Source organism: Hylobates moloch, unplaced genomic scaffold, assembly GCF_009828535.3.
Source record: "Hylobates moloch isolate HMO894 unplaced genomic scaffold, HMol_V3 SCAFFOLD_1, whole genome shotgun sequence".
Taxonomy (NCBI): domain Eukaryota; kingdom Metazoa; phylum Chordata; class Mammalia; order Primates; family Hylobatidae; genus Hylobates; species Hylobates moloch.
Window position 1 is genome coordinate 80,301,332 of NW_026652276.1, and position 24,716 is coordinate 80,326,047.

The following is a 24,716-nucleotide window of genomic DNA, read 5'->3' on the forward strand; positions in this document are numbered from 1 at the left end:
GGCGGCTGAACGTTGAGAGGAACACAACAAAAGGCACCAGCATGCTGGCAGGCCACCATCTGGAAGAAGTAGAACGTCGCAGAGTTTGGTTGGGGCAGTTGAGGGGAGCCCAGGCCGCTGAGTGGCCTGACTGCAGGGGAAAACCTTTCCACTCCATCCCCTTCTGACTTCCCCTGAGCTACCTCCACTCAATAAAAGCTTGCACTCATTCTCCAAGCCCAGGTGTGATCCGATTCTTCCAGTATACCAAGGCAAGAACCTGGGATACAGAAAGCCCTCTGTCCTTGAGACAATGTAGAGGGTCTAACTGAGCTTGTTAACACAAGCCACCTATAGACGGCAAAACTAAAAGATCACCCTGTAACACACGCCCACTGAGGCTTCAGAAGCTGTAAACATCCACCCCTAGACACTGCTGTGGGTCGGATCCTCACAGCCTGCCCATCTGCAGGCTCCCCTAGAGGTTTGAGCAGTGGGGCACTGAATAAGCGAGCCACAACCCCATCACACACCCTGAGAGGGGGACAAGGGAACTTTTTCCATTTCAATATGAGCAGAAATGATATAAAAATATTTAACAATTTCTATGGGATGGGTATCAAGCAATTAGAATAGCCGCTCCCCAATCAAAATGGACACAGACTGGGATATCTAACCCAAACCTCACTGCTAGCTAAATGTCAACCATGATTGCAAGATAAAGACAATGGTAGTCTAGTTACATTTGACTGTAGTTTGCTCTTAAGCATTTATTTTAAAATAAAACAATTACAATCTAGCCTTTGAGGTAAAAGTACTGTTTTAGCAAAAACATTTGCAGGTAACTGTTTTTTGAAAAGACTTTAAGCTATGGAAGGAGTACTTGAAAAATGAATGTTCCAAAACTTATCTATTGATATGTGACTTTCATTTTTTGCCAAAACTGCTATGTAGAAAAGTTTTTATATGTGAAAACTTAAAACCAGAATTTTAATTGAATTGGTGAAAGTGATTAGGAAATTATCAAGATTTAGTGATCTTAGCCATATTTTTTTTCCTATTTTAGGCTTACTACTACTTTTGAAATAAAAAGCTATGACAGTATCCTTTTAATAAACTTTCCTGCTAAGTCAGCCTATCAGTTTCAGTTAAATGGCTGAAAGTCTTGCTTAAAGTCTCAGTTAAATGGCTAGCTATTATATAGTGTTTATATGTATGAATATATATATATATGTAACTAAATTTTTGCTTTATAAATTGTGCATTCTTTGAAGACTAGCACTGCACCATCTCTTCTTTATTTTTTATATAAGCATAGTGGGCTGGAGTCACATATTGGGCACATAAACATGCCAGGCTGGTGCTAGTGTGTTACAGTCTATCCTTAGAAAAAACTTATGACATGATACCAGAATCTTTCCATTTTACAACTGATGTATTTGAGGTGATTTTTCAAAGCACAGCAATTAAGAAATAGTATTGAGATGTGAACCCAGACAGCTTGAACTCAGAGTCTCTGTGCTTAACCATACCCCACACTGCCAGGTTAAGAGCATCTAACACTTTAAATTACACAAAGCAGGCTCATTATTGATACAAATGAGCAAACAAGTAAAGGAACAGAACAACAGTTCCAGGGTTTCTCACTAAATTAAAATTATTGTCATTTTCTTTGAAAAAGATATTACTGCTATGCATGGCCGTTAAATTGTAGTGGCAGCTCATATTGCTACTACTTTTTAAAAACTCAAATGAAAAGTTGCATAACAATGGGAAAATACATAGTTCAGCAGGATCTCCTACCTCAAAAGAGAAAGGAAAAAGAAACTTACATTTGGGAACTGGTGAAGAGGATTAAAATGAAACCTAGTAGAAGAAACTTGACAGAGGAAAACAATTAATTACTCAAGTGAAAAACAGAAAATAAACTAAATCATGATGCAAAAAAATATAGATGAAAAAGGATACATTGTCAGAGATTGTGTCTTGGCTTTTGTTTCCTTAACCTCCTTTCTCCAAAAAGGGTCCTATCAAGACTATGGGAGATTCCTAAAAAAGAAGTCCCTTCCACCCACGCCTAATCCTCATCACTCAGACCTCATCCAGCAGAGTGACTCCTACTTGTGACAAAATATGAATTGTTATTGTTGGGTATTATGTGATGCTAATAGGGTTAGATGAGGATGACTATTTGGGAAATCAACCTGTGAAACTGTAATATACATTATTAACTGGATTTACCATGATCTTCATGGCATTTATCCTCACCTGGCACATTGCATATTTTTTAGTCATTACTTACCGTCTATCTTCCCACTCCCATTAGAATGTGAACTCCATAAAAGTAGGAACTTTGTTAATTTTATTAACTGCACCTAGATCAGTGCTGCTCATGTAATAGATACTTAATAAACATTTTAAATGACTGGATGATATAATGAATGATATAATTTGAATGCCAAATATTTAAATATCTTTGGTTTAAATGTTTGTTATTTGACAAAAGGTCAAATAACAAACATTTGATCCTTTCTCTTCCAGAGCAACAACGAAGTGGTATGAAGAAAATAACATTAACTGGTTCCCCACATTCAGTCAGCAACCCCTTCTCATTCCCCCATGTTTGAAACCAAGAAACAGAAGGATAAGTGCCAGGAAAAAGAATGTTTTTTGGTTTGTTAGTTTGTGCTTTAACATGTTGAATAAAACCTACTGGCAGCTGGGGGATAGGGGTATGTTTTTGCAATAGCCTTGAAAGATATTTTCATAGACCCAATACTTAAAATTAATAATTTGAGTGCTTTTGTAGAAACATCTAATTGGATTATCCTCTATCTGGGTACAAGGTCAACTCCCAAAATTAAGTGAAAAATGAGTAGGGTTCTGTGAAGAAACAGAAAAGAACAGTATAAATCAGGCCTACCTGCAAGCCCAAGGTTTCATTTACTTCAACTTTGAGCGTATTTGACATTATGCCAGCCGCTATGGTCAACTCAAATACAACTCCCAGGAGAGATGTCATCAAGGGCAAACTAGTTGTGAGTAGTGTACTAGATACTATGTAAATATACCCCTTCTTCAAGCAGCTTACAATCCTTCAGGGGTAGAAAAAGGCTTGCTACATAAGATAATTAGAGAATAAAATAAGACACGTTACCATAAAGTGCTCATTTGGATATTTTGTATGCCCCTAGTAAACACTCACCAAGACTCTGTACTTCTATTATCCAGTTCAAAGCACTATCAGGTTTTCCTGGCCTACGTAGACTTTATTGAATGTACTTTGCTAACAGATTATTTTTCCTAAATATGTCTCTTTGATAAGCTAAATGATCTCTCCATCCTTTATATAATTCTGGACCATGAGGTTCTAGTTATGATGTGTATGTGCCTACCACCCACAGTCACATGTGGCTACAGAATGCCTTCAGAATGAGTAGTAACCTTAAGGACTCACATTTATGTGGCTTCTGTACTAAAATGAAGCTGCCATTTTTCAGTGTGAATATGTTTTTTTTCTCTCATGACATAGACAAATGTTGATGTTTACTACAAGTTGGTACATTAGTTGCTAATTAAGTTCCTAGCTGCTCCAGCCAAAACTTGCTGTATTGAATCCAAGAAAAGAATGGCAGCTACATCAAAAATAAGTTGTTGGGGGATTTTTTTGTTTTGTTTTATTAAAGGAAAGTTGTATATTAAAGAATATAGGGAACTTACAAGCTGGGATCTAGGAAACCTTCAGTCTTGGCTTCCTTCTAAGCTGAGTTGTTGGTTCAAGTCCATCCACATCTGTTACCAGGTCCTGGTCAAAGCTGCATAAATACCAGCAATCCAAATATGAGGCAGTAAAGTTAACTGTTTATTGTTACTCACTTCTTCATACCCACCTCCAAATTCCCAGGGAAACAAGTTAGTGTTTGGGAACCCACGAGAGGTCAGGTTTATTTTAGGAAGGACTTCCTCCTGGCTTCTCCACATCTCTGGAAAGATGTCTTCTGAGCTTCATCTCTCACCTGTCCCTTGCAGTCTCACCACCCTCAGCCAGGCCTGCCTGCATTCACCAGCAGAGGGTAACGCCCTATTCACGTCCGGGTCTGTGGCAGTTTCTGTTCACTTCCCCATTGGAAAGTCCCAAACCACATGCTTTTATGCCCTGCACATTTTGGCTTACAAAGGACCTGATTGTTAAGGCAGAACCCGCTGGGAAAACAAAATACCCGCCGGAGGAGCTTTGCTAGAGCGTTGGTCTTGGTGTCAGAGAGAATTCGCTTTCCTTTTCTGTTTCCCGCGGTGTCCTTGACCAAAGGCCTCCTCTCTTCACCCGCCCCTACCAAAAGGTGGCGTCTCCCTGAGGAAACTCCCTCCCCGCCGGGCAGATTACGTTTACAAAGTCCTGAGAAGAGAATCGAAACAGAAACTAAAGTCAGGCAAACTCTATAAGAACTGCCTGACAGAAAGCTGGACTCAAAGCTCCTACCCGAGTGTGCAGCCGGATCGCCCTGGTCCGGGACCCCAGGCGCACCCCGCAGAGTCCAAAGTGCCGCGCCCGCCGGCCTCACCTGCCTGCCGCGGCCCCGCGCGCCTCCCCGCTGCCCACCTGCCCGCCTGCCCATCTGCCCAGGTGAGACTGCAGCCCTGCGCGCCGGCCGGAGAACCCTGTGGGCAACCTCGTCGTTGTCAGGCACAGAGCGGTAGACCCTGCTTCTCCAAGTGGGCAGCGGACAGCGGCACGCACATCTCACCTGTCCCGCAGAGAACAGCACCATCTGCTTAGGAGAACCCTCTCCCTTCTCTGAGAAAGAAAGATGTCGAATGGGTACTCCACAGACGAGATTTTCCGCTATCTCATCTCGTGCTTCAGGGCCAGAGTGAAAATGTACATCCAGGTGGAGCCTGTGTTGGATTACCTGACCTTTCTGCCTGCAGAGGTGAAGGAGCAGATTCAGAGGACGGTCGCCACCTCCGGGAACATGCAGGCAGTTGAACTGCTGCTGAGCACCTTGGAGAAGGGAGTCTGGCACATTGGTTGGACTGGGGAATTCTTGGAGGCCCTCCGGAGAACGGGCAGCCCTCTGGCCGCCCGCTACGTGAACCCTGAGCTCACAGACTTGCCCTCTCCATCGTTTGAGAACGCTCATGATGAATGTCTCCAACTGCTGAACCTCCTGCAGCCCACTCTGGTGGACAAGCTTCTAGTTAGAGACGTCTTGGATAAGTGCATGGAGGAGGAACTGTTGACAATTGAAGACAGAAACCGGGTAGGTGTCTGTTCAGATGGAGCTAGCCTTTTAGGCAGATTTTGCAAAGCAGGCTTCCTTGTGCGTTTGCCCCATTCCAAATGTGCTTGACATCTTTGAGTAAATCTGGTTTCTTCCTTTGAGAAGACAACATCTAGGCACTTTAAGACAGTTTTGAAAATTTAAACACAAAAGAACTTTCTTTTCACTGAAGTAAAAAGGAGTTAACTTTAGAATCGTAATGTATATTAACAGGTAACATTTATTGAACACTTACTATGTGCAGTTGGTATCATTTTCAAAATGTATTACTACAGTTCATGTTCAGAGTAACCCGCTGAAGCTCCTAATGTTATTAACTCCATTTTACAGATGAGAAACCCGAGGCAGGTTAAATAATTTGTCCAAGGTCTCCCAGGAAAAACAGTGGCAGAGCTAAGAATTTAGCTCGTGATAGTGTTGAATGTTTTTCTTATTTAATGTCGTTCCATGGAGCAGGGGTCAGTAAACTATGGCCCACAGGCTAAATCCAGCCTGCTACTGTTTTTTTTTTCAGGCCCACAGGCTAAGAATGGTCTTTAGATTTTTCAATTTTTAATTTTCAGTGTTCATAAAGTTTTATTGGAACACAGTCATGCTCGTTTGTTTACATATTGTTTGTGGCTGCTTTTCTACTCCAAAGGCAATTGGATGGAGACTGTGTGCCCTTAAAGCCGAAAATATTTATTAACTGGCATTTTAGAGAAAAAGTTTTCCAGTCTTTGCACTACATTACACATTGTGCCATTTAGTCTTAGCCCAAATGGGTAAATTGCAATCAAACACACACACACACACCCTTTCCTCTTTCTTTAATCAAAGTTTCAACATTATCTGAGAATCAAAATTTAGAAACAATTCATTGAAAGAATGTGTTGCTAGTTTCAGTTTTTCATGTTAGTGAAGAAACTCGATTTTTCTTAAGGTAGCATCTTGACAGGGCGAATTTTACTGATGACTTTACATTGAATGTCATATGAATTGTTTTTTGATAAGTGAAGATGTACTGCGACGTGTATAAATGCTGACCTGTTTGAATCTGACTTACTCAGGCTCGTAAGTCAAAAATCTTGTTTTGGAAGACATGTAGACAAATAAAGCCATGACTAAAAGTCAAAGGCTTTGTCTACACCGCTCTATGATTTTCACGTTTTTTTTTCTCTCTCTCTTTTTGGTCCATCCATTGTTTGTATATTCATACAAACTTCAGGCCTTTGATTGATTTGCTATAGCCTATTATGCAATTTAGTCTTTAGTGAATAAAGTTAGTGATCTTTTGTAGACTTGACAGACATAGGGCCTGTCCAAAGACCCAAACATGCATCTAATTTTGATGGCCAGTTTTCCCAACAAGTAAATTACTTTTCACTGTTGTCTGTAATGTTTATGTCATTTTGTGTATTGAGAACCAGCTAGAACGCATTATAGTAGTCCAGCTGGATATGACAAATGTGTACATCACTGTGGCAGAATCTTAATTTGGAAGAAAGTATGCAGCCTTCAAGCCAGCTGGAGATGGAAGATGGCATTTCCAGCCACAGTAGCTGTTAGAAGTCCAGAAGCAACAGAGTCCAGTAACACCACAAAGCTGTTTATGTTTGGTGGGTATGATGTCCCGATTGCCAGCGAAACAGCACTTCTCCCTATTTACTCTAAATACTTCTGCCTATCAGCATCACTTTTGTCTTGCCTGGATTGAATTTCCGCCAGCTAGATTTTATCCAAGTTCTTGATTCTGGCAAGCTTGGAGGCAGCTAGCAGTAATGCAAGGGATTTGACACAAAGAAGATATAGAGTAAAGGGACTTTTGTGTACTGGTAGCAGTTAAGGCCAAAGCAACCCAAATTCTCCCTCTGATTCACATTTCAAAGGAGGCCCCAAAAGACTGAGCAGCTATAAATTTGAGGCTCTCTAGGAAGCAATAGTATCTCTGTGAGAGTCTGGAATAATTTCTGTGTGCATCATTTTACATGTATTATCAGTTCCAAAACTAAGATATGGTGGACAATGAGAAGGAAGCATTATGTTTGGAAGAATAATCTATATTGAAGTGGTGGTCATTGAAGAATGTTTATTTTACAGCGGCAAGGTATGATAAGACTGTAGAAGGGGAACACATGGATTTGAGGTCCATCTTGGCTTCTTACTATATGTGTTACTTTGGGCCAAATTATTTAAGTTCCCTGATACTACATTTACCCATGAAAATGGACATCATAAAATTTCTCACAGTATTTTAGTCAACATCAAATCAGAAATAGTGTTTATGAAAAAGCTTATAAATCAGAGCTATTTGATATGATAATGGTGTTGACTTTTGTTACCATTCATCTGGTTACATTTCCTTGTAAATTTAAGTTTGAGAGATTGAGGTAAATTCCCCATGTCGCAATTGAGATACACTTCTTAAAGTCCCTAGATTATACTGATTTGAAAAAGAAATTACCTCTTTCATCCCAGAACCTAACCAGGATTAGGTATGGGGTTGGTATTTAATAAGCATTGATTACTTGATTGATAGACTGATTGAATTTATTTCTGAAAGTGTCTGCAATAAGCGCTGAAAACACATGACGTATTGAATTATGTTGCCAAGCGTTACAGAATGGATGAATGATGAAAATAAGATTTCCAAATTTGCTTTTTTGAAGGCTTAAAATAGCATTTAACTAAGTAATCAAGACTTCTATAAAATGGTCTTATATTTTCATTCTTTTTCTGTTTCCCCATAGACATTTTCTACTTGATCTATTATTTTGATTTAGGATTCCCACCCCATTTCCTAGCCCCTGCCCTTGATTACAGCAGGCCTTCTGAAAATGACTTTGGACATAGGTTTGTGTCCAGCAAGTACCCAAAAACTTATTCATTCATTCATTCATTCATTCAGTTTGAATTTATTTAGTGGCATCTTTGTGCCAGATGCCAGGCTAGTGGTGAAAAGATAGGAGAAAAACATAGAGACTGTTTCGTCCTTTTGTGAAGTTGTGTTGTAGTGTCAATTAGTGTTGATAAAAAAATGTCTACTGTAGGCCAGGCACGGTGGCTCACGCCTGTAATCCCAGCACTTTGGGAGGCCGAGGCAGGCAGATCACGAGGTCAGGAGATCGAAACCATCCTGGCTAACATGGTAAAACTCCGTCTCTACTAAAAATACAAAAAAATTAGCCAGGTGTGGTGGTGGGCACCTGTAGTCCCAGCTACTCGGGAGGCTGAGGCAGGAGAATGGCGTGAACCCGGGAGGCGGAACATGCAGTGAACCGAGATGGCGCCACTGCCCTCCAGCCTGGGCGACAGAGCAAGACTCTGTGTCAAAAACAAAAAAGAAAGAAAGAAAGAAAAAAAAGAAAGAAAGAAAGGGAAAGAAAGAAGAATGTCTACTGTATACAAGGGACTATTCTAAATACTAGAGTTTCAGCAATAAATATATGCCATTTTATCAATCATTATAATAAAGCTATCCTTAATGGTAAGGGGGTACCCCTGTACTGCCTTGTTCCTCTTTTAGGATGCTAAGTTACAACCTGGCACTGTTACAACTTAGTTATAACTAAGTTACAACTTGGCACACTCATCAGTTTAGGCAGTCATGAACTCTGGGAACGAAAGTGATCATATAAACATTTCCATAGTGTCTTAATAATTAAGCTGAACAGCTAAAGAGAGGCGCATGTTTCATCCCTGGCCGGTTCAGAACACAATGCATCTGTAGTCCTGGAGACTCCACACACCTTCCATTTACACAGGAGAACCAGAGATGCCATGACTAGTCCAGCTAAAAACAGTCCAGTTCTCCCAACGTGAAGTTGAGTACCCAAGTCAATCTCCCCAAGAACATTGTATTGTCTGGCAAATTAGGAAGGATAAGAATTTCATTTGCAAAAAAAAAGTATGAATAAGAAATTAGCTATGTCAATGTGACAATAAATATTCACTGGGTTAAGACATTAACTTTTTGTGGGAAACTGGTTCTTTAAAATTCTTTATTTTTAACATACAGTTTTTGCTTCCTGATTTACTTTTATCTGAGAGTTGAACTCTGCTGGGTTAAAAAAATCACCATTATATTTAAACAGCTATCTAGGATTATTATGAAGGGAAGAAAACATTTTCATTAAACTGTACAATTGTGTTGGTAAGCCAGTGCTTTATGGAAATGTCATTGGTTTCTTCACTGATTTCTGTTGGAAAGAAAAAACATATCAAAGAATTGAGAATATGAAAGCATTGAGTTTTATTATCCCAAAATTAATTTTATTTCATATTTCATAAATTAGTTAACAATATATTAATAGACTACACAGTGAAAACATCCATCCACTTTTAACTTCATAGAGAAAACTTTGAGTGGGGGAGGGGCATGGGTGAGAATTGTTTTATGACTTGTTGCAGTCTCAAATCTAAATATTCACCTCCCACGAATTTCTGTAATTGTGTTTACATATTGGGATCTAATATCTTTACAATGTTTTAGGAGAACAGATTAAATTTTTAAAATTATATAATTGCTTCAAAGGGAGTTGATGTACTTTCCAGCACCAAAACTGAGAAGATTTCTTAAAAATTCAGCATCTTGATGAGGCTGCTAAAATTGCACAGATATATGTAGTTCCAAATTCAAATTGTAAGAATATGTTTAGGAAATAATGACATCATGATCCTTATATGCTTGGACTCAATAACGGCAAAGAAAGCTTCACAAATATGATTCCACAGTAAAAGTCAACTTAATAGAATAGTGGTTGAAGAAAATTTTGTGGGTAGAATATGCCTAGGCATTTTTAATAACAGTATTTGTTGCCTCACTGGTTCTTTTTAAGGAAATCCTTCCTGATTGCTTCAGTCAAATATATTTAAAGCTGATTAAAGGATGGGGTAATAAAATATGAGAATGGCTGCGTTAAAGAAGGCACTGAAACCAGTCTTATTTACATCTATAGCAATTACTTGTTAAATTAGCAGATGATAATAAAGATGTTACAACACCAGGAAGCCAAAGAATTTCCATTAGGAGACTAAGAGAGTTAGAAAAAAATGGTAAAAAAATGAGCAAAAATCTGCTTAGAAAATGTTGTGGGTGACATGGACTGAATTCACTTGAAATTTACTGAGTTCAAATAGTTATTTTTAACCACTTCTTGCCAGAAAATGAACTTAAAATTGGAGAAAATTATAAGCTGTAATTATAGTTTAAGAAGGCAGGATTCAGCCTCTAAATTCAATTGCCTGGGATCAAATTCTACTTCTGCCACTTCCTGACTTTGTGACCTCAGAGAGGTACCTAAACATCTCTGTGCCTCGGATTTCTGATCTGTAAATGAGTTAATATTGGTACCTATTTCTGGGCTGCTGGGTTAAGTCCCTTAGAACAGCATGCTTAGCTACTAGATGCTAAGATGGAAATATCCCTTGGGCAGAGACCATGCTGTATGTGCTTGTGCAGCTGAGGTGTTTGTAACGATGACTCTTCCCAATCATCCATAATAATTCTAACACTGAATTAGTTCCGACATTGTTCCAAAAATATTAACAAATTTCTGACATAAAAGGTTATGGAATATATTTATATAACTAGAAAATACATAAATTTGTAGGAAACAACTAAACAATCCAAATTATACATGTGGAAGACTGGCAAATGTTGAAAAAGACTTTTGATAATATCAAAGTCAATATTTCTTGTCTGGGAGGTTGATAGAATCGCATGAGATGCTTTACTTTTTCTTTAATATCTGAGTTCCTAACATAGACAAAATAAATCATAATCTTTTAGGGGTGTTTCCTAGACATCAGTATTTTTTAAGGCTTTACGGTTGTTTCTAACGTGCAGCTAAGATAGAGAAACTCTGAAATTTCTTTTCAGCTGCCTTGTTTTCCACATACTGTAACTGAGGTCTAGGGAGATGAAGTAAATTGCCTAATGCCACAAAAAGCTAATGATGTCCTGCCTAACTTCTTTCATGTCTAAATATGGCTTGAGTTAATCTTTCCTCCAAATCCTTATTGCTATATTAGGACCTAGGGAAATGCACTGTGACAATGATTACACAAAAGATCCACATTTAAAAGAAATTTACTAGATTAATCTAAAAGAGAAAATAAATGAAGACTAAAGACTCTAATGAATGGATATAAAAATAATTCTGCCCCATATTTCCAAAAAAACATATAAAAATAAATTTCCCATAACATTAAATAAACACAAATTTGAGAAAAATTGATTATAGTAATAATCAACTGTGCAGCTATTACATAGGAAAGGATATAAATCTGCAGTAGTAATTACTTATTTCATAATGATAATCATGAAGAAAGAAGAATTAGATAAGAAATGTTTGATTTCCAGTTTACAGACTCCATAGATTGAAAATATATAGCCAGCCCTAGATATACAGAAAGAAATTGGTGAAAATAGACATAACATGGCTGCAGACTAAAGATACTTTCTCTTCTACCCTTTATTCAGGAATGGCTGAGGTAAAATTTATTTTCTAGATGTCAGGTTTCAATAATTCAATAGCTTTTAAAAAAACATGGTTCATATTTAAAAGGACACTTGGTCCAGAGATTTTTGTTGTTGTTGTCGTTGTCGTTGTCGTTGTTATTGTTGTTACAGAGATTTTTTTTCCCTGCCGACTTCAGAATTGCTACAGGTAACATTGCTATTTTCTTCAATGTTTCAATGTAAGCCTTTATTTATACTTACGCTTAATTGCTCAGTTTTTCTAAAGGGTATTTCCTGCTTAAGGTTATTCAGAAGATGTTTGATCTTACTTAATTCTAATTTTCTTTTACAACAGATTGCTGCTGCAGAAAACAATGGAAATGAATCAGGTGTAAGAGAGCTACTAAAAAGGATTGTGCAGAAAGAAAACTGGTTCTCTGCATTTCTGAATGTTCTTCGTCAAACAGGAAACGATGAACTTGTCCAAGAGTTAACAGGCACTGATTGCTCAGAAAGCAATGCAGGTATTTGTAATTTTACTGAGGAAGATTTTTCAAATTCTGCCTAGTGATTGAGAGTTCAATAAAGCAGAAAGACACAATGCTAAACACCAAGATTTTTAAAATCGAAATTTTAAGAGTGGAACATATGTGATATATCATCTATCTTATCACCTTAACAAATGAGGAAATTGATGCCTGGGAAAGGATCAACTGATCAAAGACCATTTTTTATCCAACCAACGCTCTTTCTACTACCTTATTTTAAAAACAATATGACTACCAGAAATTTTTATCAAGATTATTTAACATTGAATATACACAAATACGTTGGAAGAAAGTATTTTAGTGGTTATAAAAAATCTGCTGCATATTTTTCTGAACATTTTTATACATTTTAAGCAATGTATTAAGCATGTGATAAAAGGATTGTTTTGTCAATATATCTCAACATTACCTAATGTGAGATTTTTAAAAGCATTCAATAATAGTAATAACATTTTATAGCTCCTTCTCCTACATTATTTGTAAATCTCACTTAAACTGCTATCTTATTTTTCTTTTCGTAGTATGCATCCTATGTTTCCAAAAATATCATATGAAAGACAAATTGAAAGTTAACTATTAACTAATTATAATCATTGCAGTTTTGTTCTGGTGACCCTAACTAATGAAAACTTTGGTATAAAAAGTGGGGTGCTGCTGTAACAAATACCTAAACATGTGGAAGTAGCTTCGGAACTAGGTAATTGATAGAGACTGTAAGAGTTTTGGGTGAATGGTAGAAATATGAGTGTTAAGGGTGATTCTAGTGAGGTCACAAAAAGAAATGAGAAAAATATCATTGGAAATTGGAAGAAAGGTGATCCTTGTTATAAAATGGCATAAAACTTGATCTCACAAGTGATGGATTTGGATATTTGGCTGAGAAAATTTCTTAGCAAAATGTTGAAGGAGTGGCTTGATTTCTCCTAACTGCTTATAGTAAAATGCAAAAGAAGAGAAGTTAATTGGAGGAGTTGTTATGCAAAAAGGAACCAAGATTTAAATATCTGGAAAATTCTCAGCCTATTCATATTGCAAAAAATGAGAAACTGTGTTATAAAGAGAACAACCAATTGATAATAAGATTATGGGTGTGGCTGAACAACCAATTGATAACAAGATCATGGGTGCCACTGATGGACTTAATCAGCCATTTCAGCAGAAGGTAGGAATAGAGATATATTATACCAGCAAATACACTTCCAGTTTGAACTGAAGGAGGACAGAATGAGAAAAGGACACTGGACTTTCTGGATTCTACAGAACCAGACCATAGAGCTATTTGGCTGTGAATGTGTACTGTTCTTCAAGGAAAGGAAAGAATGCCCCCAAAAGTGATTCAGAAGTCATCAGAGTTGCCACTTCCACCACAGGCCCAGGGGCCAAGGCAGTTTCCTTTTTGGTTTCAAAGGGCAAGCCTGTCTCTCTGGTTTTAGTGAGCCCTCAGGATGACCCTGCCCAGTGTCTCAGAAGCAGAGCTATCCTTACAGAAAGCTGTGTGGATGGAGCCCTTAGAAAGAGCAGGCTGTCTTGCAGAGCCCTAGAAGTGAGCCTGCCATTCCATGGACCTGGAAGGCAGAGCATCAAACCAAACACAGAGCTATTCTCAAGCCTTATAAGCCTTAAGATATGACGGAATTTACCTTAATAAGTTTTGGATTTGCTTGGGACCCATCACCCTTGCTTTCTTTCCTGTATCTCCTTTTTGGAATAAGACGTCCATCCTATGCCTGTCCCACCATTGTATTATGGAAAAGAAACATGTAGCTCATCTGGTTTCACAAGTTTACAGCTGGTGATGAATTTGCCTTTTCATGAATCACACCTCCAGTCTCATCCATGTCTGATTTAGACAATGTTTAGGTGAGACTTTTGACTTTAAACTTAGAGTTCATGCTGCAGTGAGTTAAGGCACTTGGGCTGATGAGATGAGACGAATGTATTTTGTATGTAGTAAAGATATGAATTTTGGGAAGCCAATGGTAAAATGCTATGGATGGAATTTTGTCCTCCCAATATTCATATGTTGGAGCCTAATATGACTCTATCTGAAGATAGTGATAGTAGGAGATAATTAAGATTAAATGAGCCAGGCCAAGCATGGTGGCTCATGCCTGTAATCCCAGCACTTTGGGAGGCTGAGATGGGCGGATCACCTGAGGTCAGGAGTTTGAGACCAGCCTGGCCAACATGGCAAAACTGCATCTCTACTAAAAATACAAAAATTAGCTGGGCGTGGTGGCATGCAGCTATAATCCCAGCTACTTGGAAGGCTGAGGCAGAAGAATCACTTGAACCCAGGAGGTGGAGGTTGCAGTGAGCCGAGATCATGCCACTGCACTCTGGCCTGGGTGTCAGAGGAAGACTCCGTCTCAAAAAAAAAAAAAAAAAAAGATTAAATGAGTCATAAGAATGGGGACCTTAATCTGACAGAATTGTGGCCTTTTTTTTTTTTTTTTTTTTGAGACAGAATCTCGCTCTTTTGCCCAGGCCGGAGTGCAGTGGCGCAATCTCGGCTCACTGCAAGCTCTGCCTCCTGGGTTTACGCCATTTTCCTCCCTCAGCCTCCCGAGTAGCTGGGACTACAGGCGCCCGCCACCACGCCCGGCTAATTTTTTGTATTTTTTTAGTAGAGACAGGGTTTCACCGTGTTAGCCAGGATGGTCTCGATCTCCTGACCTCGTGATCCGCCCGCCTCGGCTTCCCAAAGTGCTGGGATTACAGGCATGAGCCACCGCGCCCGGCCAATGGCCTTTTAAGAAGAGGAAGAAAGAGAAACATCTGTCTCTTTCTCTCTCTCTCTTAACCGTGTGAGGACGCAGGGAGAACGTGGCCATCTGCAAATTAAGGAGAGAGTCCTCATCAGACATTGACGCTGCTGTCACCTTGATCTTGGACTTCCAGTGCCCAGAACTGTGAGAAAAGAAATGTCTGTTGCTTAAGCCACTCAGTTGATGGTGTTTTGTTACGGCAGCACAAACAGACTAATGTAGGAGCTTAGACTCTAGGTCCTGATACATATCGGATCCTGATGCTTATCAAATCCTGGCTCCTTCCTTGAATGTGTGACCTTTGGCCAGGTTCTTGACTTCTCTGTGCCTCAGTTTACTCCTCAGTAAAATGGAGATAATAATATTACTTATCACCTCAGTAAAATGGAGACAATAATATTACTTACCATCTAGGTTTATTTTGAGACTTAAATAACTTAATGTATGTAAAGTATTTATATTGTGAGTGCAAAATAAATTAACTATTATAATAGTCCCTAACGTACTTAATATCTAACTGCAAACATTTCCAAGTTTTCTTCTTGTCCAAAGTCACAACAGTTTTCTTTAGGAAATTTTCCATACAAAGTGGGGCATATTTTCCCTGTGTTCTTTAAGATGAGATAATAAAAAATGATACGTTGGAAAATTTTCCTTATGGCATCAGTCTTCTCTGACAGATTGCAGCTTCATAAAGGCAAAAACTCTTGATTTTCTTTTTAAGCCACATAAGCCCTTAATAAAATACCCATTACATGTAGTTGAAGTAAGAAAAGCTGGAAGTGAGGAATGGAGGAAAGAAGAAAAGAAGGGCACAAAATATTTCATTAAATGTTTTAAAAGTCCCCAGAAATTCAGAATATATGAATATAGGCTGACATTAAAGCAGATGTACATCTCGTGCAGAACACACAGTGAGGAAACAAAATGGCAAGAGCAAAGCTAAAGAAAACTACCAAATTTGCATTTTCATTAATTCAGCCTTAAATGTAACTTTGTGTCACTGAATAAGTGACTTACTTCCTAAACGTGATGGTCAGACAGGAAATCACTTTTCTTGTGATTAGCATAATCCTTATATTGTTTTTTTAGCTACAGTCTAATCATTATAAAGAACTAATCATTGTGTCCATATTAAAATTAAAAATACCTTGCCATAACAAAAGCACATTCTAAGCCTTTTGAAATATCAACATATTAAAATATATTAAAGCAAATCTCTATTGGGGGCTCTCCATTTTGTTTTCAAAATAACAATAACAGCTATTTATATTGTATAAAATCTTGCATTGTAATACAATTTACATTCTATTCAGAACTTCAAAGTATTAAATATATTCAGGCAACCTCTATTAGGAACCTCTAGTTTGTTTTGAAAATAACAGTAACAGTTATGTATGCTTTATAAAAACTTGTATTGCACTATGATTTGCATTCTAATACTGTTATTCACAGAGATTGAGAATTTATCACAAGTTGATGATCCTCAAGTGGAAGAGCAACTTCTTTCAACCACAGTTCAGCCAAATCTGGAGAAGGAGGTCTGGGGCATGGAGAATAACTCATCAGAATCATCTTTTGCAGATTCTTCTGTAGTTTCAGGTACTTGAAACACATACATACTTTAATACAGTAATTACTACTTCCAGAAAAACCAACTTGGCAGAACCAGAGGGAGAAAATGTGGGCATTAAGGTTAGTAAACATTTATATTAAAATAATATTTTTAGAGGAGATTAAATTAAAATAATTCTTGGCCAAAATGCTTTCTAAAACTAATCCAATATCAATGTGTTATAAATATGAACACAACTGCATCTAATTTTAATTTATAAGAAATCCATAGTCATTGTAAGATAAGTATAAGAATGCCTTATATTTCATGTTTTTCAAAGTACTTATAAATAGATCAGTCAATTTAATTCACCCAAAACCCTGAAAATAAAATAGAGTCATTGCTTTTTTTCTCTAATTTAAACTGGGATGGCTCAGAGAAGTTCAACTGTGTCGTAAAAAATTAAAATCAAAGCTATAGAAAGGAAGATGAACAGATGCTGAACTACAGTTGGCTTGAATTGCATTAACTAATTGATGAGGACTGAAGACCACTATGTCCACCTTTTTGATACTGAAACAGCCCTGGCAGAAACAAATTATTAAATTATTTTTTCCCTTTCTAATCTGTTCATGATAGGAGAATCCACCTCTCCCCTTCTCTGCCAAAAGGCCTTATCTGTTTTCCCAAGAAATGGTTGCTTAAAGCCTGTGGTGTGCTGGTAAATGTAACAAGTAGCTCTCTGGGGAAAAGAAAAAGCCCTAGTTTGTAGCATTTGCCAGTCTCTGTGGTTTAAATGTTCTCGTTCAGGCTTATTTCAAGCCTCCAACATAAGATCACTGAACACAAAGCTGGGAAGAGCTGTGCAGTGGCACGTCTTTGCACAGCATTCCCACCGTACAGATGCAAAAGACGGAGATAGCCTCCAGATCAAAGATGATAGTTAAATGATTAAGTGATGAGTTTTAAATACTTATTACCTTTGCTTGAAAATAATTTCTTTAATGGTAAGTTTATATAATTTAATTTTTGTAATGGCTATGGTTAAAAACTCAGAAAATTCCTGAAAAGTTACCAGTTAGCTCCTGTGAGCCTGTATAAACTAACTCTAGCACACCACTGCAAAGTTTATTATTTTTATTTTTTAATTTAATTTAATTTAATTGTTTAATTTTTGGAGATGGAGTCTCACTCAGTCGTCCAGGCTGGAGTGCAGTGGCATGATCTTGGCTCACTGCATTCTCCACCTCCCGGGTTCAAGTGATTCTCCTGCCTCAGCCTCCCAAGTAGCTGGGATTACAGGCACCCACCACCATGCCCAGCTAATTTTTGTATTTTTAGTAGAGACAGGCTTTCACCGTGTTGGCCAGGATGGTCTCGAACTCCTGACCTCAGGTGATCCCCCTACTCGGCCTCCCAAAGTGCTGGGATTACAGACATGAGCCACTCCTCCTGGCCTTGTCATTTTGTACTCAGATAAGTAATATGCATGCATTGCAAGAAATCTGTAATACATAGAAACACACAAAGCAGTCACCAATATTCCCAGAGTATGGATATTACACTTAACATTTGGGTATGTGTGCTTCTGGGCTTTTTACTTACCTGAATGTGTATATATAGTGTCATTTCTCTTATGTTCATTAAATATTCTTCTACAGCCTGGTTTTTAATGACTAAATAATGATCCCACCATTCGGATGCAGTATGATTAATTGACCAATTGTTGAACATTTAAATAATGCCTCGATAGTTCTCTTTGTACTTATGTCACGGTTTGCTTTTTAAAAACATATTATATAATTGGAATTTCTGGGTCAAATGATTTATACTATTTTAACACATTTGATACTTAATGTCAAATCTCACTCCAGGGACTTGTACCAATTTACATGTTCTCCAACAGTGTGGGATATGAGTGCCTATTTCCCTGAATTCTCTTCCACGAGAATGAATAATATTATCATGTTCAATCTTTTTTCAATTTGGCTGCTATTAAAAATGGTATTTAGTTATTTGAATTTACATTTTCTTTCATTTCACAAATTCATTCTCTTTGTTTTGTTAATTATCGACACTTTTAAAATTCACTTTTCTATTAGGGTATTCATCTTCTTTTTGCTGACTTATATGAACTGCCTAAGTATATAAGATATCAATTCATTGTCAATAAATAGTGCCAATTTTTTTCATGATTGGCTTGCTTTTTAGCCTGATTGTGGACTTTTCTCTTTTTCTTTTTTTAGGGGGGCTGGGGGGCGGGTGGGGACAGGGTCTTGTTCTGCCTCTCTGTCGCCCAGGCTGGAGTACAGTGGCAGGAACACAGCTCACTGCAGCCTTGACCTCCCAGGCGCAAGTGATGCTCCCATCTCAGTCTCCCAAGCAGCTGGCATCACGGGCGTGCACCACCATACCCAGCTAATTTTTGTATTTTTTATAGAGAATGGGGTTTCACCATGTTGTCCAGACTTGTCTGGAAACTCCTGGGCCCAAGGAATCCTCCTGCCTTGGCCTCCCAAAGTGCTGGGATTATAGGCTTGAACTGCTGTTTGTTTTTTAATGTAATGTGATTCCACCTTTCTCATTAACTCTGGTGATGCTGCTGCTGCTAATAGCAAAACTTATACAGGATAGTTTTTGTTGTTGTTGTTGCTGTTTTTCATTTGAGCAGCTGCACTTTCCTTTAGAAATCATGATTCTATAGGAATGCCAAAATTCACTATCCGAGTGTGGAGTTTTCATGTTTTAATAAATGTCCTTTACAGGCTACTCGACATCTCTATCAGTTACTGGCCATTTTCTGTAAATCCACACTAGAAAGAAGTGAAGATGGAGCTAATGCTGAGAGATGACCCTGCATCTTAAATGAGGGTTGATCATCAAAGATTACCAGACTAATGCATTGCATTAGCTTGTAGTTAATCTACTCTGAACTTCTAGTAACAAAATTAAAAGCAAAGTTTTAAATTTTTTTAAATTTTTACTTCTTAGTATAAAACTTAAAGATGTATCTTGTGAAAAAAATCTTAATAATAATATTAGGGGACAGAAAAGGTTTTTGTTTATTTTTTTTTTCTCTTGGGTTCCTTCCTCTCTATCTCCCTCCTTCCCTTCCCTTCCTTTCACTCTAACTTCCTTCCCTCTCTTCCTTTCACTTCTTTCATTTAACAACTATTTTCCAAACTCCTATCATGTGCCAGGCACCTTGTTGTTGTGTACTGTGAACTCAGGAACATAATAGAAATGGCTTCATGGCCATGGAGCCTAATATGACTCTATCTGAGATTGTGATGGTAAGAGACAATTAAGAGTAAGTGAGTCAGGCCAGGCATGGTGGCTCACGCCTGTAATCCCAGGACTTTGGGAGGATGAGGCGGGTGGATCACCTGAGGTCAGGAGTTCAAGACCAGCCTGACCAACATGGTGAAGCCCTGTCTCTACTAAAAATACAAAAACTTAGCCGAGTATGGTGGCGGGTGCCTGTAATCCCAGCTATTTGGAAGGCTGAGGCAGGAGAATCACTTCAACCCAAGAGGCAGAGGTTGCAGTGAGCCAAGATTGCGCCATTGAACTCCAGCCTGAGCAACAAGAACAAAAAAACTCCGTCTCAAAAAAAAAAAAAAAGAAATGGCTTCAGCCCCCATGGAGCTTTCCACCGAGGGAGGTGTCGGCCCAGCAGTAGTAACTGCATAGCTACACTTGTAGTAAGTGCCATGAAAGAACAGTACAGAGTATTAAAATATATAATAGTCTGAGAGCATGTAAGAGTATACAATAAACTGCACAGTAATCCGAGGACCCATCCAATTCACAAACATCTTAATGGTCTTCTAGTCCATAGGTTCTTTAGGATATCTGGATTTCTCATGTGGATTTGAAAGCAGGTTAGTTTAATCCATTCTGGCCCTTTCCAGAGCACTAGCAAAGAGCCACTTATTTATGAAAATGTAGTGTGTTTGCTTCAGACCTTTGCTTTAGACTGCTGCTGTCATTCCAAGTATCTGTTTCCTTGTTATCTTAAGGACTAAGAATTACTGAGATGAATAACTTATAAAGTACCATTAGTCCAGAGAAATTACTGAGTTCTTTTGATTGAAGTTTTTGTTGCAGAATTTACTATGGAAGGGTTTTGCCTGCATAGGCATTTTCTGACAGAAGTAACGATCAAGGTAAATGTGAAAGTACTCCATAGCTTCTAATATGCATTTGTGTAGTTTTGTTTTGTGTATCTTCTTGATATTGATAATGTTTAGTCTTTATTTTGAATTCCATTATATTAGATTAAAATTTCAAATAGTTGCCAAGATAGCATTGAAAAAAACTTGTCACTTAAGCTGCACACAGTCTGTAAATATGATTTTTTTATGTGTATAAAGAAAAGACTCAAATTATTTGTAATTTTAAATTAAGATATTTATAATTATTATTTCTGATCCAGTTTCTCAAATATTTTCTCAGTGCATTGTAGTCTTAGTGCATGCAAATATTAATTATTTATAGCTTTAATGCAAAGATTATGTGTATGTGTGTGTGTGTTTTAGCACCTGTTACTCCTTAACACATCTGATGGATAAGACACACTACCATCAGTAACAGTGGCCCACCTTGAAACTAATTTTAAACACATATCTCTTTGACACTAGAGGTGACATATCAGAGTTCTCTAGTAGATTGTTCTAGAGAGTGATTTCATCATATCTCCAAACTTGGGGGTTGATATGTGTCCTTGCTCCTCCTCCCACCTCTGTTTACAAATCAATTGTTTCTCATTTAAAAAGTGGTTAGTAATTAAGATATATCAATTTTTTTATTTGCCCTTTTCCAAATTACCAAAACAATTTCTAAACAAGATTTGAACAGTTCTCAGACTATTAATGGCAATTTAATGCTGGATGCTATAGTTCTGCTTTCTGAAGTCACTGGTCATCTTATAAGAAGAAGATAACTGCAAAACTTTGGTGTTTCTCTAGATCAGATTTCCCTAGGAAACATCAGAGGGACACAAAGCCTGCTTTCATTTTCTATTAAAAACATTTTAATTATAGCAAATAATTGACTGGTTATTTTACTTCTATAAGCATACAGTTAAATTAGTTGTGCAATCAGTCTTTGCTACTGTCGCTTTGTCAAAACAAGTGAATAGTTACTTCACATTAAACTTTTTTATTATACTATTTTAGAAATTAATGCATTACAATAAAATCAAAGAAAATTAAGTGACATTTAAAACTAAGTCAACTTTATTGCATTTGGTATAAACTTTTATGCAGAGTGGAGCAGAAAATCCCCCCAAATAATCATTGTGTTACAGCTGCCCTATTGTGAAAACTAGAAAATGCAAATGCCTCAGATTGGCCAGCAGAGGGCGCCTGTACATTTATAAAGCCAATGGAATTTCACTGTTTCAGCGTGAAAGATTATAATGTAACTGTAGAGTGTGCCATGTGTGAATATACAGTGCGCATGACTGTGCTTGCATGTGTATATTTTGATTTATATATTCGTTCACGTGAAGATTTTAAAATTCCACCCCAGCTAATGAGCTTACCAACCTGCTTGTTTTCAGACTTTAATACCTTCTTTCTCATATTTCCCCATATGTTCCACTCCTTAGGTTTATCCGGTGACATTATGCTTTGGAATATATTGTGGATATATTTTGCATAGATCATGTTCTGTAGGAGGGGTTTAAAAATTGACCTTTATAAAACAGCCTTCTTCTCCCTGGCCCAATCTGTTATAGCACTTTTTTTGTTGTTGTTTTGTTTTGCCTTTTTATAGACTAAAGTCCAATCTTAGATTTGGTCTATACTAATTTCTGTAAAAGTGCCACAAAATTTATCCTTGCACTTGAGGACCAGAATAATGTTCTGTAGCACTAACCTCTAGAAATCTAGAGATTTTTAGAATCTCTAGAAATAAAACCATAGCATTTGAAACCTAAGTGGAAAAAAAATAATTGATACAGTAATTTACAATAAGACTGTTTCAGAATCACTCATGCTATATCAGGACTGGTTTGAAGTAAGAGCATTCCTTTACTTTTTTATTTTTCTAAATTTAGTTATCATTAATTATTGAGAACTAGCAGTACTACTGAGGCAATCCAAAAGACAGATATGGATTTGAGCTGAGAGAAAGAGAGAGATGCCGATGCTGATACTGATATTGGTACTTGTTAAAGGATTATATAAGTTTGTATTTTATTTGAAACCTAGCATGAGGTATCTGGGTCAGTTATATGGCTTACAGTTGCATAATAGTTCTAGGAAGATTACCATTCATACCTCAGGAATGGGGACATAGATATTATGACAGAAAGACAGAAAGAAATCTCCCTAGTGTGCAGTTAATACATGTTGGATTTATTTTCATGATATCTGTTTATGACTACAAACGTAAAGCTGTTTTTTTTAGCAGAGTTTTAACAAAAGCAGTGATTTTAACTTAGACTATCAGATCTTCCCTTCACAATTTTAGGATGTGAATGAGGTCAGAAGCCAGAGAAATAGGAAGAAGGAGGTGAGTTGGTCAGATAATATAGTATCATTGAGAGAACCAAGCACTGAGGAATTGCGTTCACTCTCAAGAAGTTTATACTCTAATGCAGGAAACAAGTGACGTGCCTCCACAAAGAAACCGTAATCTAGCCATGGTAAAAGAGATGCAAGATCTATATTACAGGATGAAGAGAGAAGATCCGTAAAAGGAGGAAGACTGATGAGAGAAAGCTTACCAGATGAGGAATATCAGCTATTTCATCTGAGCCTTGAGAGCACTAAGCTGGATTTGTAAACAGAGGTGCCAGGCAACATTTCAGGTTTCAGGAACATCATGAGCAAAAGCACGGGCACAAGAAAGCTCAAAATGGGTTCAGAGGAACAGTTTGATGAGAGAGGGAGCATTTGTGGAGGAGGTCGGTAGGATTTAAGACTTCTAAGATCAGTGAAAATTAACGAGTTTCTCTAACAGTAATTTTTACAATGCTTTTCCTCACAGACACACTTTTAAAAGTATACCATTTATCATTTGGATAATTATAAAATGCCAGCACAATGCATGTGTGTACAAACATCATCTCAGATAATGATTGTAGGAAAGTCCTTAGGTAGAGGAATATATCTAGCAGAGTGCTGGAAATGGATCTTACTGGCTTGTAAGACCCCAATGTGCACATCTCTTTCCAGCTCCACACAGGACATCATGCTGGAAATTGGCCACGATGCGAATATTTACACCATGGAAATTGACAAACCTTTTAAAAATCATGTCTCCCCCCACCAGAGAGCCAGTTGTTGAACATTTACCTGGGCACCCTTAATGTATTCATATCTCCCACCATCCTTTCATGTCTGCTTAAGTTTGCTTAACTCCTATAGCCTTTCCTGAAAGGTGCTTACCAGCAAAAGAGGTTTCTAATTCACATTCTACCTTGCCGTCTCCAAACCTTGTTATTGCTAAGATTTACTTCCCATGTGGTTACCTGGCTTCTCACTCTTAACTGACTCTACTCTAGGACTTTCTGCCTCCATTACTGACTGGCAGTGAATGAATGGTCATTCTGGTGGGTGCTGTTATCCTTGCAACCTGTGCTTTAATAATTACCTTTCTTTATTAGAACCTAAGTGCAAAGGCTAAAGGACATAGATGATACAATCTAAGCCAACCTCATTACACACAATTCAAATTTAATTCTGTTAGAAACATTTCAGCAGTAGAAATTCTATAAACAGGAGCAGAGGAGCTCCATGGATAGCCATGTGGGCCTGTGGCTCTAGGAGAGTGATTTTTCTCTTTGGGGAACTCATTTCCTAGAAGCTTGGATCCAGGAGAGAATATGCAAGGTGGGTGGAGGTGGCTTCTCTCCATTCTGCGGGAACACATGTTCCCTGGCACGGAGAGGAAAATCTGACAGACCAAAATGTGAGTGTGTGTGTGTGTGTGTGTGTGTGTGCGCGCGCGCGCACGCGTGCGTGTGTGTGTGTAGATCCATATACATAGAGCTGAAAATAAAAGTGATCTATTTCCTCTCAAAAAAAGATTAAGTTATTTCAAAAGAAAAGGAAATATATATTATTAGCAGTATGAGTGTAAGCCCACTTGAGAAGCCCATGCAGTCTTTGTGTGTGTGCCCAAACGTGC

General features: G+C 37.9%; 2 protein-coding genes across 2 annotated transcripts in view; one reads left to right on the plus strand and one right to left on the minus strand.

Moving 5' to 3' along the window:
* GCA (grancalcin) overlaps positions 1 to 3,960 on the minus strand; it is a 39,982-nt gene extending 36,022 nt beyond the window's left edge. Inside the window, exon 1 of the mRNA XM_058441620.1 lies at positions 3,856 to 3,960. Coding sequence (XP_058297603.1) covers positions 3,856 to 3,960 — 105 coding nt within the window. The remainder of the gene's footprint in view (positions 1 to 3,855) is intronic.
* A 218-nt stretch (positions 3,961 to 4,178) lies between these two features.
* The window catches only part of IFIH1 (interferon induced with helicase C domain 1), a 52,431-nt gene continuing 31,893 nt past the window's right edge, over positions 4,179 to 24,716 (plus strand). Inside the window, exons 1-3 of the mRNA XM_032755559.2 lie at positions 4,179 to 5,240; positions 12,059 to 12,227; positions 16,475 to 16,621. Coding sequence (XP_032611450.1) covers positions 4,788 to 5,240; positions 12,059 to 12,227; positions 16,475 to 16,621 — 769 coding nt within the window. The 5' untranslated portion in view covers positions 4,179 to 4,787. The remainder of the gene's footprint in view (positions 5,241 to 12,058; positions 12,228 to 16,474; positions 16,622 to 24,716) is intronic.